Source organism: Andrographis paniculata, unplaced genomic scaffold (assembly GCF_009805555.1).
Source record: "Andrographis paniculata isolate CXL003 unplaced genomic scaffold, ASM980555v1 Contig18END, whole genome shotgun sequence".
NCBI lineage: Eukaryota > Viridiplantae > Streptophyta > Magnoliopsida > Lamiales > Acanthaceae > Andrographis > Andrographis paniculata.
The window spans coordinates 772,420-784,943 of record NW_026137468.1 but is presented as its reverse complement, the minus strand read 5'-3'; the positions used below and the strand labels follow the sequence as shown (position 1 = coordinate 784,943).

General features: G+C 33.8%; 1 protein-coding gene and 1 long non-coding RNA gene across 2 annotated transcripts; one reads left to right on the top strand and one right to left on the bottom strand.

The window, feature by feature from the left end:
* The first annotated feature begins 1,618 nt into the window (after positions 1 to 1,618).
* Positions 1,619 to 6,925, top strand: LOC127266095 (uncharacterized). The gene is made up of 6 exons (XR_007842077.1): positions 1,619 to 1,786; positions 2,258 to 3,415; positions 3,517 to 3,651; positions 3,923 to 4,168; positions 4,295 to 6,349; positions 6,516 to 6,925. It is a non-coding gene; the product is annotated as an uncharacterized LOC127266095 (long non-coding RNA).
* On the bottom strand, positions 2,079 to 10,694 carry LOC127266086 (ABC transporter G family member 35-like). The gene is made up of 22 exons (XM_051296209.1): positions 10,300 to 10,694; positions 9,954 to 10,163; positions 9,661 to 9,745; positions 9,403 to 9,562; positions 8,641 to 8,717; positions 8,506 to 8,559; positions 8,101 to 8,191; positions 6,481 to 6,782; positions 5,815 to 6,413; positions 5,575 to 5,735; positions 5,397 to 5,506; positions 5,161 to 5,314; positions 4,928 to 5,083; positions 4,678 to 4,853; positions 4,266 to 4,598; positions 3,867 to 4,157; positions 3,699 to 3,782; positions 3,493 to 3,626; positions 3,184 to 3,411; positions 2,921 to 3,092; positions 2,584 to 2,838; positions 2,079 to 2,496 (listed from the first exon to the last, which is right to left on the bottom strand). The coding sequence occupies exons 1-22, from the start codon at positions 10,656 to 10,658 to the stop codon at positions 2,224 to 2,226; spliced, it is 4,464 nt and encodes a 1,487-aa protein (XP_051152166.1). The 5' UTR covers positions 10,659 to 10,694; the 3' UTR covers positions 2,079 to 2,223.
* Positions 10,695 to 12,524: the final 1,830 nt, after the last annotated feature.

Sequence of the window (12,524 nt, the reverse complement as noted above, 5' to 3'; positions counted from 1 at the left end):
TTCAAAGTGAAATTTTATTTTGTATTTTATGCCATTGAAATAAAAACAATTATAAATATTTTTAAATTTGACGCATTAAAAAATATATGAGTATGTAATCGTGCTTATAACTTATATTATAGCTACACTACCCGATATCCTTCGATCTCGAATAAATTATTGCCTCATTACAATTAACAACAATAGAGTCGAGGACATAGCCATGGACCTCCACCACAATGAATACCAATAATTCAGGGATGAAAGCCATTGATGCTGATTGCACAAACTAACAATAGTCGAATGGGAGAGAAATTGTTGATAAAGATCCTACATAATTTTGTTAATGAAAATATAGACATTGAATACGAAGAAAAATAAAATAATATATAAGAAAATATTACAAAAGCTAACCTTAGTAAAAAAAAAATTAGTAGTTGATGTAATATTTTAAAAAATATATATTTAATGTAATTTTTTTTTTATATATATAAAATATTAGTGCATAAATTTTAAAATTTGTTGTGTAAACAAAGCATAAATCAAAGACCCTAAAAATAGAAAAACTCACTAATTTAATACCCTAAAGAACCTTGTATGTCTAAAAATTAATTGGTTTGTTTAAGTTGTTTCAAATGAAATATAAACTCAAAAAATAAAAATTTAGGCAAATTGCATCAATGATTGCCAAAAAAAAGTTTGTGGATCAAAATCAAATTTAATTTAATTAATAAAAACGAACAATACTATCGGTTCAGAAATTCCAAAGTACGGAATAAGGAAACAAAAAAATATGAATAATTACAAAATTTTGGGACACTCCCAAAAAAACTAGAAATGCAAGTGGTTTGAACGAGATTTGAAATTAATTTGAATAAAATACTCTTTTCGTCCCAAAAGTAAATATTTATTTGCTTTTTGCACGTAGTTTTAAAAATATTAGTATTACATCGAGATAGAGTAGAAATAAAGTAGAAATGACTAAAATAATGTGTGATACAAAAGTAATAACATTTGTGTAATATATTGTAAGTTGTAAGAGTATTTGTAATATTAGATAAATAGTACAATTACTTAAAAAAAAATAAATATTTTGTTATGAAATATATTAAAATAAAAAAATAAATATTTTGTTATTGGACGAAATATTAAATTTTTGGTTAAATAATACTTTGATATACCATAGAAAACAGTACCCTATTTTAAACAATTATTTATCATTTTTGTCAGTTTTAAAATAAATAGACATATCACCTTAAAGTTACATCTGTTTTTATATAATTATTATTATCAAATGCTATTATTTTTTATACTAATTATTGATAAAAATTTATACCAATATTCTTTAAATTTTATCCACGGTCCCCTTATCCCTAAACAATTTTGACTGACTGAAAATTAATTTGTTTGTTCGATCGTTTTGAATAATTTGTTTAGAATTTCGTTAAATTCCAATCCAAAACTCAAAAACATATAAAAATATAGGCAATTCGCATCATATATTACTAATGTCGATTGCACGAATTGAGATAATCGAACCTAATTATGGGTTATCTTATCACCTCGTCGGCGTCGAAGTCATCGATCTTATCGTCCTTACGACGCACACTGAGCTGACCCACCAACCATTTTGGCTGTCATTACATCGTCCTCAATCTTTTGACAGTGTGCATTTGTGGGGTGTCTGAAAATTTATTTCTGTGGCGGATGTGCTGCCATGTCTACTCGCTGCTTATCTTCTCACCTTTTCATTGTCCCATGGAAATGTGGTCCGACAAAAACATTATTATTAGATGCAACAAAACAGGTTTCAAATTATTCACTGTTTTCTGGGATTGGTAATTAAATTCATGGTGAAGTTGCAATCCAATATGGTCCTGTCTGAATTCACGTGAAAAATATTTTCGAATCGAAATCCATGAAGATGTCTGCTTAATTAGGGGTTTAAGGGATTTGATTTGATTGGGGAAACTTGAATTTAATTAGGGTTCGTTTTGTAGCAGAATCCTTCGGATGCACACAAGGTGTTCGACGTTTTGTCCATAAGCAAAATCATAACTATATCTTCTCTCTTTCATTTCTTGTTCAAGAAATGTAAATAGGAAGTAAAATTAACATCTGATTAATGCAAAGTTTTTGTAGACAGACAAGATCAGAGGACATGATCTCTATAGTTTTCATGGTGTAGAACGCTTCAAAACATCTGTACAGATTGCAGGAAGAATCTTGCATACACACATTTTCTTACCTCATCTGAAAATTCAATGTCTTGATGCAGTAAGCATACATGAAGGCGAAGAAGACTGCGAATCCGATCAAGACTGCCGCGACCGGGCCCTTGAAGTCGGGATCATATCCAAAGTGGTCTTGAATATATTTCTGGATTGTCGGCTGTGTCGACATTCCGGCTACTGTGATGGTATTCTGTGCATCTCCATACTGCCCGATGATCAGCCCGTATACTGTCCACGCCACGGGGCATATCCAGTAGTACCACACCCACCATTTCGGAATTTGCTGAGAATTCAAGTTTTGAAAAAGTTACTGTCGATGAATACACATTTTTATCTGATGCCGATGTTTTTGAGGTGAAAAATAGCTTACCGGTCGGGGGATGAAGAAGCCGGAGAAGAGATTGAAAAGTGCATAAAAGGCTGCTGCGAAAATCGCGGCTACTTGGTGGTTCGGCGTGATGGAAACAGTCATCATTCCGTAGTATGTGAAGTAGAGGAAGGAGAAGAATGTGACGAAGAAGAACCAGAAGAACTTGGAAGCTGTCCATTCGAAGCTAACCATGGCGTACACTATTAGAGTGTAGTATGTCGCCTGAATTAGCACGTATGGTATTTCTACGACGACCTGCATTTCAGACAGCCGAAGAAATCTTAAATTCGAGATGTTCAACACCTGGTTCGAACAGATTCGAGAATATAAGCTTCACCTGTGCCATGGCATACGGCAGCGCAGAATACATCCCCGCAGCTCTTTCCCTGTAAAACACGGTTCTTTCGACTGCTACGACTGGCTGCACCGTCGAACAGTTGTTGATTCCGACGAACAACACGGCAGCATACATGGCTCCTATGATCGTCAAAAGATCTGTATCTGTGCTCCTGAACTCGAAAAAAAAATGGAATGAGTGAAATCAGTGAATACAGCTTAAGGTTGAAAAAGAAGTGTTCTTTGAAAAAAATGGCGTCGAACTTTTTCGTGCCGACTCTCCAGAATATTGTCCCGACAAGAAGCGCACACGCCAAGGTGAAGAAGTATCGGACAAGATTATAATCCGGACTTCTCCAGTAAGTCCACCATTGTTTCCAGAGACAGTACTTAAATTGTCCCCACGTCGATTGCGAGTATTGTGTGTTGAAGAACAGGTCTTTTGTTCCTGGAGCCGGCGTGCTCAGCTCGTTTACCAGATCTTTGTTTCGCCTAGGTAGCGATGAACATATAATCGATCAGCGTGTTCGAATTTAATGTACATCCGGACTTTGTTTAATTTTCGTCACTTACTTATACAGCTCTGTTGTCTTGTAGTATTCCGCGAAGTCCATTCCGAGCCTAGCTTCTGTCGCCATCGAGCTAACTTCAAGCATCCATGTCGCCGGATTGTATTTCTCTTTGATTTTTGGTATTCCGGGAATCGCCTACATTCGACAGCAGCATCACTAGGTACTTTTTTTCTTTATAGCGTTGACAAAATTTGTTCGATTTCATACCTCGAAATATTCTATGATTTTGTGCGAGTGGCGGCCTAATGGTCCCGTGTAGATCACTTGCCCTCCTCTTTTCATTAGAAGTAACTATCGCAAAGTCGAAAAACATTGTCGAATATTCGATATTCCTACAGATAATTAAGCAAATCTATGCATCTTTTTTGTTATTACCTCATCAAAAGCTTCAAATATATCGATGCTCGGCTGATGAATCGTGCAAACCACAGTTCTCCCCGTGTCAACCGTATTCCTCACTGTCCTCATCACAATAGCTGCTGCTCTTGCGTCAAGACCAGAAGTTGGCTCATCCATGAAAATAATCGAAGGATTGGCGACAAGTTCAACTGCTATAGTCAATCTCTTCCTCTGCTCTGTCGACAATCCAGTAACTCCCGGAATCCCAACAATGGCGTCCTTGAGATTGTCTAGTTCGACGAGCTCCATCACTTCATCAACAAAAGCCTGCAGTCGACGTAAGCAAGTTTTTTGAATTTACTTATTTGAATTTACTTATTAAACAATTGTAGTTTTTGACTCTACATTCGAGTAATGATCAGAAAGAGGCCTTACCATCTTCTGTTCTTTGTTAACTTCTTTAGGTAGCCGAAGGAACGCGGAGTAAATCAAAGATTCGCGCACGGTTACTTGAGGTGAGTGAATATCATTTTGTTCACAGTATCCAGAAATTCTTGCGAAAGTTTCTTGATTTTTCGGAAATCCAGAGATTCTAATATCCCCTTCAATATATCCACCCGTTTTTCGCCCGGCTAAAACATCCATTAGCGTAGTTTTACCTGCTCCGCTGATTCCCATCAGCGCAGTTAAAATTCCCGGCCTAAATGCGCCCGTCACTTCCCTAAGTAGCTGAAGCTTATCCTCTGTCACACCTTGTTCTTTCATTTCCTGTGAAAAAACAGAACAAGTTTGTCGTCACGATATAAAAATAGTCGATTGAGCTAAAATCAGCGTAAATTATTCTCACCGGTGGCATGTCCACGAGGTAGTTTACGCTGTCGAAAGACATGGCTAAAGGAGTGAATGGAAGAACCATTCCTCTCTTCGGCGCAACTGCTCTCTCTGTCCCGAGAGTCGAGTTGTCGTTTCTACTTAGGCCGTAGACGTTCGAAAGACTGCTCATACGTTGCGTTACCATTTCCACTAAAACAATAAGAAAACATTCGATTAGCATGTACAACGATAGTATGAAGTGACAAATAAATATTGTTTCTTACTTGAGTTGTTTCCGTCGGTCAAAGACAGGGATCGATGAAAGGAATCTTTCTTCGACTTTGCTGTTCTAAGTCTCGGCGATTCATCCGTACCTTCTTGCTCCGATTCCATTTTTCGTGCTTCCTCTTTAGATATGATTGCTTGTGGCTTTCCAAGAGCTGTTGTGTCGTAGGATAACAAAGAACTTAGCTATGGATTACTAACACAGTAGGTTGACTAGATCATCGATACTTACGATTTAGATACATGAGCGATAGAGTGAAAAGAACATTGAAGAGTAGTATGAACCCCGTAAGAGCGCCCACCCCGATCCAATACCAGTTTCTGTCGACGAAAATGTTGAAGTTGTTCAAAACAGCCACCCCTAATCTTGTAGCATTGTCTGAGGCCTGGACAAGATCGAACATTTTAGTTCGATTTCCCCCCGTAAAAATGCAGTCTTTAATCCATTGTTTGAAAATTGAAACTTACCAATTTGTTCATCCATCTTGGCGAGAACATCTCGTTTTCTGCAACGGCGTAGTACCCGTAGCTCAACGGCGACACCCAAAACCCCCACCCCCACCAGTCCGGGATCTTGTCTGCATTCGAAAATAGCTGTTACGATAAATAATTGATTTCATATTTTTCATTATATTCGATCACTAACCTCTAGGCAGGATGAAGCCGCCCAAGAGGAACACGAGCAGCAGCGTAAGCGCACCGCCGGTGTTTGCAATAATCATCGTTCGGCATATTCCCGCGGTGAGCCGGAAGATCCCCGCAGCCATTTGCTGGATGACAAAGATCAGCAGCAGTTGCTTGAAGAATCTAAAGATTGTAACAAGAACATGGTAAGAACACCTCTGTTGTGATAGAATTTGATCCATTTATGTGTGTATATATATACCGGCTAGGTTCGGGGGCGAATCCAATCGTGTAGTACGTCGTGACCATCCAAACGATCGCTTCGAAGATCGAGATCGGAATTCTCAGCAGAAACGTCGGCAGCGTAAAAGCCCACGGCGGATGGAAAAGAAGGTCCCGTTGTTTGTAGAAGACGGGAAGTCGTTGTATCGTGAGGGCAAGCTCGGCGAACCCGTTGAAGGTATTGCAGATTATGCTGAACAAAAGCGCGCCAACGAACACCGCGCCGTCTTGTTCGTTGCGGCTGCGCATGTGAGTCCGCAAGAACAGAGTCGACGTGATGACAGCAACGATGAATATCTGCACGGTCTTGAACACGTAGACGAACGAGTTTCGTTTGATCAACAGCCATTCCTTGTCGAAGTTCGCCTTCAGGAGCTCCATTTTTGGGACGGTGTACTTTTCGAACACCAGCGCCGCTTGGTGGCTTCGACTTTTGTCGTAAGGTATCGAAAGCTCGTTTTCGAGACGTAACCCTACGTGGAATCGCTTGAATCGCCTCGCGAATTCGCTGACCGGTATGTATCGATACGGCTTGCTTCTGTCCGACCAGTATTGTTCTTGATCTTTTCTCGACGTCACCTGTCGAAAAAATTTATAATTATTCGATTCGATTATTTGAGGATCGTATTATATATTATTAGCTCACTTCTTGTAAGAAATCAGCAGTTCCTTTTCTCTCAGGACATCTGAAGCCGCAGCTTTCGAAAAACTCGACGACGTTTTGTCTCGGGCCCTGGTAGACGATCTGGCCTTCGGATAATAAAATGATGTCGTCAAAGAGATCGAATGTCTCCGGGGCTGGTTGTAGGAGGGACATGAAAATCGTGGCCTCAGTAAGGTTCACTATTTGTTGCAAGCATTTGACGATCTGAAAGGTCGTCGAGCTGTCGAGGCCCGTCGATATCTCGTCCATGAATAGTGTTTTTGTCGGGCCGACGATCATTTCTCCTGTATTACATTACATCCTTAGCAGCTCAGAAACTTGGTAGACATGGACAATGGTAAGTTTCTTTAACCTTAGAAGTTGCATTTTAGTTTGTTTGATTTTTGGTTCTGAATGCTAGAGAAATGATATCTTTGTAATTTGTTTATGTATGACATTTGTTTTTCGAAAATTATCGCATGAAATATCGTTTTCTTTTTTACAAAATATTTACATCTAATATTTGATTTTTTCTATTTATTATTTGTAAAATTAAAAAACTTAGAAAAGATCTATCTATGCGGACAATGTAACATTTTTTTAAACCCATTTAAGTGTAGAGATGATGATGTATGTTACAAGATCAATTCATTGTATTAGGGGATACATTTTTTTAAACCCATTTTTTTTTTTTTTTAAGCATAAGTTTATAGGAAATTTAATCATGTATAAAACCAAAAAAAAGAAGTTATTATAGGCTTAAAGTATCAAAATATATTATATATACTACAAAATATAATAGCTTTATTATTTATTATTTTTTTATTTCTTCACCCATTATCTATGACAATATAGTTATTAGAAAATAAAAAGAAAAAACATCGAATTGATAAAAATGAGTGTCCACATTTTTATTATATTTTAAACGTTTTAATCTTACTTAGTATATATATATATTTTTTTTTTTATTTATAATTATTTATATTGTATTATAATTATTGTTACTAATCATATTACTCTTTAATTTACATGGCTACATTGTTAGTAATGTCATATATGGGATGAAGTACTATTTAAGACATAAATATTTAATGCATATTTTTCATTCGAAATATTATACTGTTCAACTATTATTTTTTTATGTTCTTTATTTAAAACATTTTATTTAATATTTTAAACCCAAAATGGCAAAAACAAAAACAAATATGTGTGGTTGTGTTAGGTGAGTTCAGCTTGAAAATATGTATACTAAAAAGTGGACTGGACTTATTACCAGTTATGTTTATGGGGACCCTCTTGTTGCTTGTTGAAATAATAATTGTGTTCATATAGAATTTTATTTCAATTTTTTAATATACAATTATCATAAATTACATGAAAATAAAATAAAATAAAATCAGACCTTAAAAGAACACAAGTAATTTGACTAGTTTTTTTTTTTTTAAAAAAAAAAAAAAACAGGAGATTAGTTGTTGGTTGTCACATTCCATGTTTGGTAATTCCACTAATAAGTGCTTTAATTTGATTTAGTCAAATAATAATAATAATAATATTAATAATTGTTTGTGTTCTTATCAAATTATTTTGTGTTATATATATATGGATTAAATTAATTTAATTTACCTGTTGTGACACGCTTCTTTTGGCCTCCTGAAATTCCTCTTATCATTTCATCTCCAACAATTGTGTCTCTGCAAACATCCAGCCCCAATATCTGCAATTTTATTTTATTTCATTTACTTTTGTCAATAATGTTGGTAAGTTTTTATTTATTTATTTTGAAATTGGTGAGTTTCTTGATGGCCCAACTGAAAACATTGTGTGATGAAGATAAGATACATGGAGTTGGTGAGGATTGATTTTTGACACAAAATTAAAGATATATATATGTAATAGTTGTTGGAACCAATCTTTCAAATTGTATGAAATGAATTTGGTTCCACTAATTACATTCGATGTGTATATATATATATATATATTATGATTATCTTTGACTTTTGTAATATTTTATTTATTTATTTTTGTTACCTTAAGAGTGTAGTCTGTAATAAGACTACTTTCTACTCCCTCCATAGCAGTTGCCTGTACATGACAAATTAAATTAATAAAGATATATATTATAATTAGATTTAAATTTAATCCATGCAAAATATTAAAAATGACCTTCATGAAAAGATCAACTTCAGCCTCTGGAAAAATTCCAGCTTCCCTTTCCCTTCTTGCAAGCTCACTCAACAGATCTATTTTCCCAATAAATTTACACACAAATTAGTTAAAATCAAAACTAAAAAATATCTTTTTTAAAAAAAAAATCATGAATTTTAACTAAAATAAATTGCCTTTCTTATCTGAAATACCATTTATAAAACTATTTCAAACAAGAATAAAGATAAACAAAATTAATGAAATGTTCTTAAAAAACATGTTAAAAGTAAATTTAACAAAGACATTGGGGTTTGTTTGGTTGCAATTTGAAATTAATTTAAAATAAAATGTTGGTTTGAATTTTAAAATAATATATTGATGTAATATTTTTTAAGATAAAATAGTGTATGTTTATTTAAAAATTATATCAAACAAATAATGTTGAGTTTGATTTGAAAAATATTAAAAGAATAAACCCTAAGACTAAGGGAGTATTAAATACTCTATGATCGATTCCAATTCTTTTAATGTATTATTAATTTTTCTAATTTACTTTTTTTTTTTTTTTTTAATCTTAGTAGTATAATTTTTTTACTTAATAAATAGATTGAGTGCCAAAAATATGTATGGCCAGTGACAATAATGTAAATGGAGAATAAATAGTGAGTAAGAATTTAAAAAAATATTTAATTTTGTTAACCAAATATAACATGAACACATTTTTTTTTTGGATAAACTAAAATAATAAATCGAGTAGAATATTTAAAAATAGAATAATACCGTATCTTGATCCAACCCCTTGACACCTGGCAGAGAAATCGAGTGTTTCTTTAACGGTCATCTCTCCTACATGAACATCGTTTTGGCTAATGTATGCAGACGTTTTTTGTGCCACAAATTCATCCAGCATGTGTCCGTTGTACGTTATTTCTCCCCTTGTCTACTTTATGCATACCAAATTAAATCATTAATTTATATATATATATATATATAAACCCTCTAATAATAAATTATATTAAATTAAAATACTAAATATACCCTTAAAGTAGGATCTAATTTTCCTGCCAAGGCCAGCAAAAGAGTCGTCTTCCCCGACGACGGCGGCCCCAACAAAAGGGTCATCCTGTCACATTATTTAAAAATAAAATAAAATAAAACTCATAATATAATATTTCCTTTTGTCCATGAAAAAAATAAAAATAAAAATAAAGAGGAACCATGAATCTAATAAAGTTAATGGTATTTGTTATAAATAACAAAAATAATAATGAGAATAAATTTAGATAATAATTAATTAATAATATTTTGTTATTGCATATATATATAGGTACCTGGAGGGTTTGATGATGCCTGAGATGTCTTTAAGAATGGTGAGGTTCGTTTTCTGAGCGAGCCTAATTCCGAACCAGCCCAGCGCCGTCTCGCCGATGTTCCGGGCGGCGTTGGCCAGCGTCGGCAGCGCCCTGTCGCCGACGAAGCACTCCGCCTCCACCGTCAGCCCCTCGAACCTCACCTCCACCGTCGGAAGCGTAATTCCAACCCTAATCGATCATTACAGGTCGTCCTTCGTTTTCAGACATTGCATGCTAGCTTGATTCTCAAGACAATTCTAAATTCTAATATTATAATTAATTAAACAATTTGAATTGAATTAATTATATACTAATAATTAATTACTTGTCGATTCTGTTCCTGAGCTTGGTGAGGAACTTCTCGTTGTCCTCCTCGGCGACGCGGAAGAATCTGTCGATGAATTCCTGCCGTTCGTTTACATCCAGCTTCCGTACATCGACTTCTTTGTGGACAACCTTAACATTCCCGCGATTCGGCGTTTCCACGAACGATTTCAGGACAGTCCGCCGGAGCCGGTCGTACGTCGGCAGCTTCTCCAGCGCCGCCCACCGGAGAGCCTCTTCGTCTTCCTCAGCTCCGCCGCTGCGCCTCCCACCGGAAAAAACTTCCTCCACGCTCCAGTTACTGCTCCGCCCCCCGCCGCCGCTCCTCTGCCGCCGTGATGCCCGCATTATCTCCTCCATTTTAATTTTTAATTTCCCCTAAATTAAATTAAAGTCGAATTAATCTTTCTAAGATTGATGAAATTAGGGTTTTGGATTGGGGCAATGATTTCAAAGAAGGTTGAGGGAATATATATATATATATAGGTGAGTGGGGGTTGGTCTGTGTGGGAGTTAGTTTGCATGGAAATATATATGATAACTATATTTAATTTAATTTAATAATATCACCAAATTTTATTTATTATATATATTTCTAATTTTGAACTTTGTTATCATTGATTCATCTTTATTTACAAAGCTGACATGTTTTGGTATTTTTTGTTTGGCATTTAAGTAAATGGATGTTACCTTTACACTTACCAATAATAAGTGAATAGGTCACCAAGAAATATATGAATTAGGGTTTATACATACATATAAACTAATTAAATGATTATTTGCAACACACACACACACATATATATATATAATGATTTATTTTATTCGGTAAAAGGTTTACCCAGTACGCACTCGAAAAATAGTTGCTGCGGATTTTCACATCATAATTTTATTTTTTTAAAAGCGGTTATGTGTCGATAATGAGGATGCTTAGTATTGATTAATGAAATATTTTACGAATGAATTAAATTACTTGTCCTAATCGAGGTTTGATTTACTTTTACCTGTATTTTTTTATTTTTAAATCAATAAAAAATTAAAAAAATATTACTTTGAATATTAATTTTATATTTACAAACAATCAAATCATTAACTGTATGTATACACGCGCATACATTGCATGTGGTAAATTAACTCTTGTTTAAATTTTATAAGTGGCATTATTATTCATGTTCGAATATGAGTGAGATAAAAGCATAGGTTAATTATTAATCAAAGATAATATTAATAGTCAGTAGCTTTAAAATAAAATCAATAATTTTTAATTAATATACTAAACAAGATTGTTATTTTAAATATTGACAGGTGTTTCCCATAACACAGTTCAGGAGCTGGATTATATATATAGAAACATCACACTAAAATTATTATTATTAATTCTATAGTTTTTTTTAATACTTTCATAAATTTTAAACACACAATATACTTATATACATAAATTTTAAACACACAACACACAACATGTATATTTGTGATTTTTATCCTAATCATCATCTATCCAAACACTGAATTATCATGGGAAGATATATATTTAAAAAATACTCCTTCCGTCCCAAAACACAGTGCAACATTTTTTTTTTTTATGTCCCAAACACCCTGCAATATTTCTAAAATAGGAAATAATTAATTATACTTAATATTTATCCCCTAATTTATTTCATCACATCACCCAAATAAAAAAATAAAATATATATTTTTTTTCACCATCGCATGATCTGATTTCTAAATTATTCTATTTAATAGTACCCATCTAAAAATTCGTATCCAAAACAAATATTGCACCTTATTTGAGACGGATGAAGTATTAAACATATATCAACAAATAATAATAATATTAATAATTGTTAATTCCGACCATGATATATATATATATATATAATACAAGAAAAATGACTTAAGCATTTCATCATGGTCGATGAATTTTGGACCAAAGTAATCGTTCTTACATAGTTTGTCATATCGAGGACTTTTTAGGACTCATTATTTTCCACACACGTTGAATTTTATGGTCCCTTTTCTCTATGTACGTACTAGCTCCCACCTTATCATCTATGTATATGCACTAATATTTTATTGACAATACATCAAATATATATATAAATAATATATAAAAAAAAGTAGATATATTCAAACAATATAGATAAACATCACATCATTTATATAAAATAGTACATAAATTAACAATACATAATAATAGTCCACACAATATATATGATATGCTGCTAA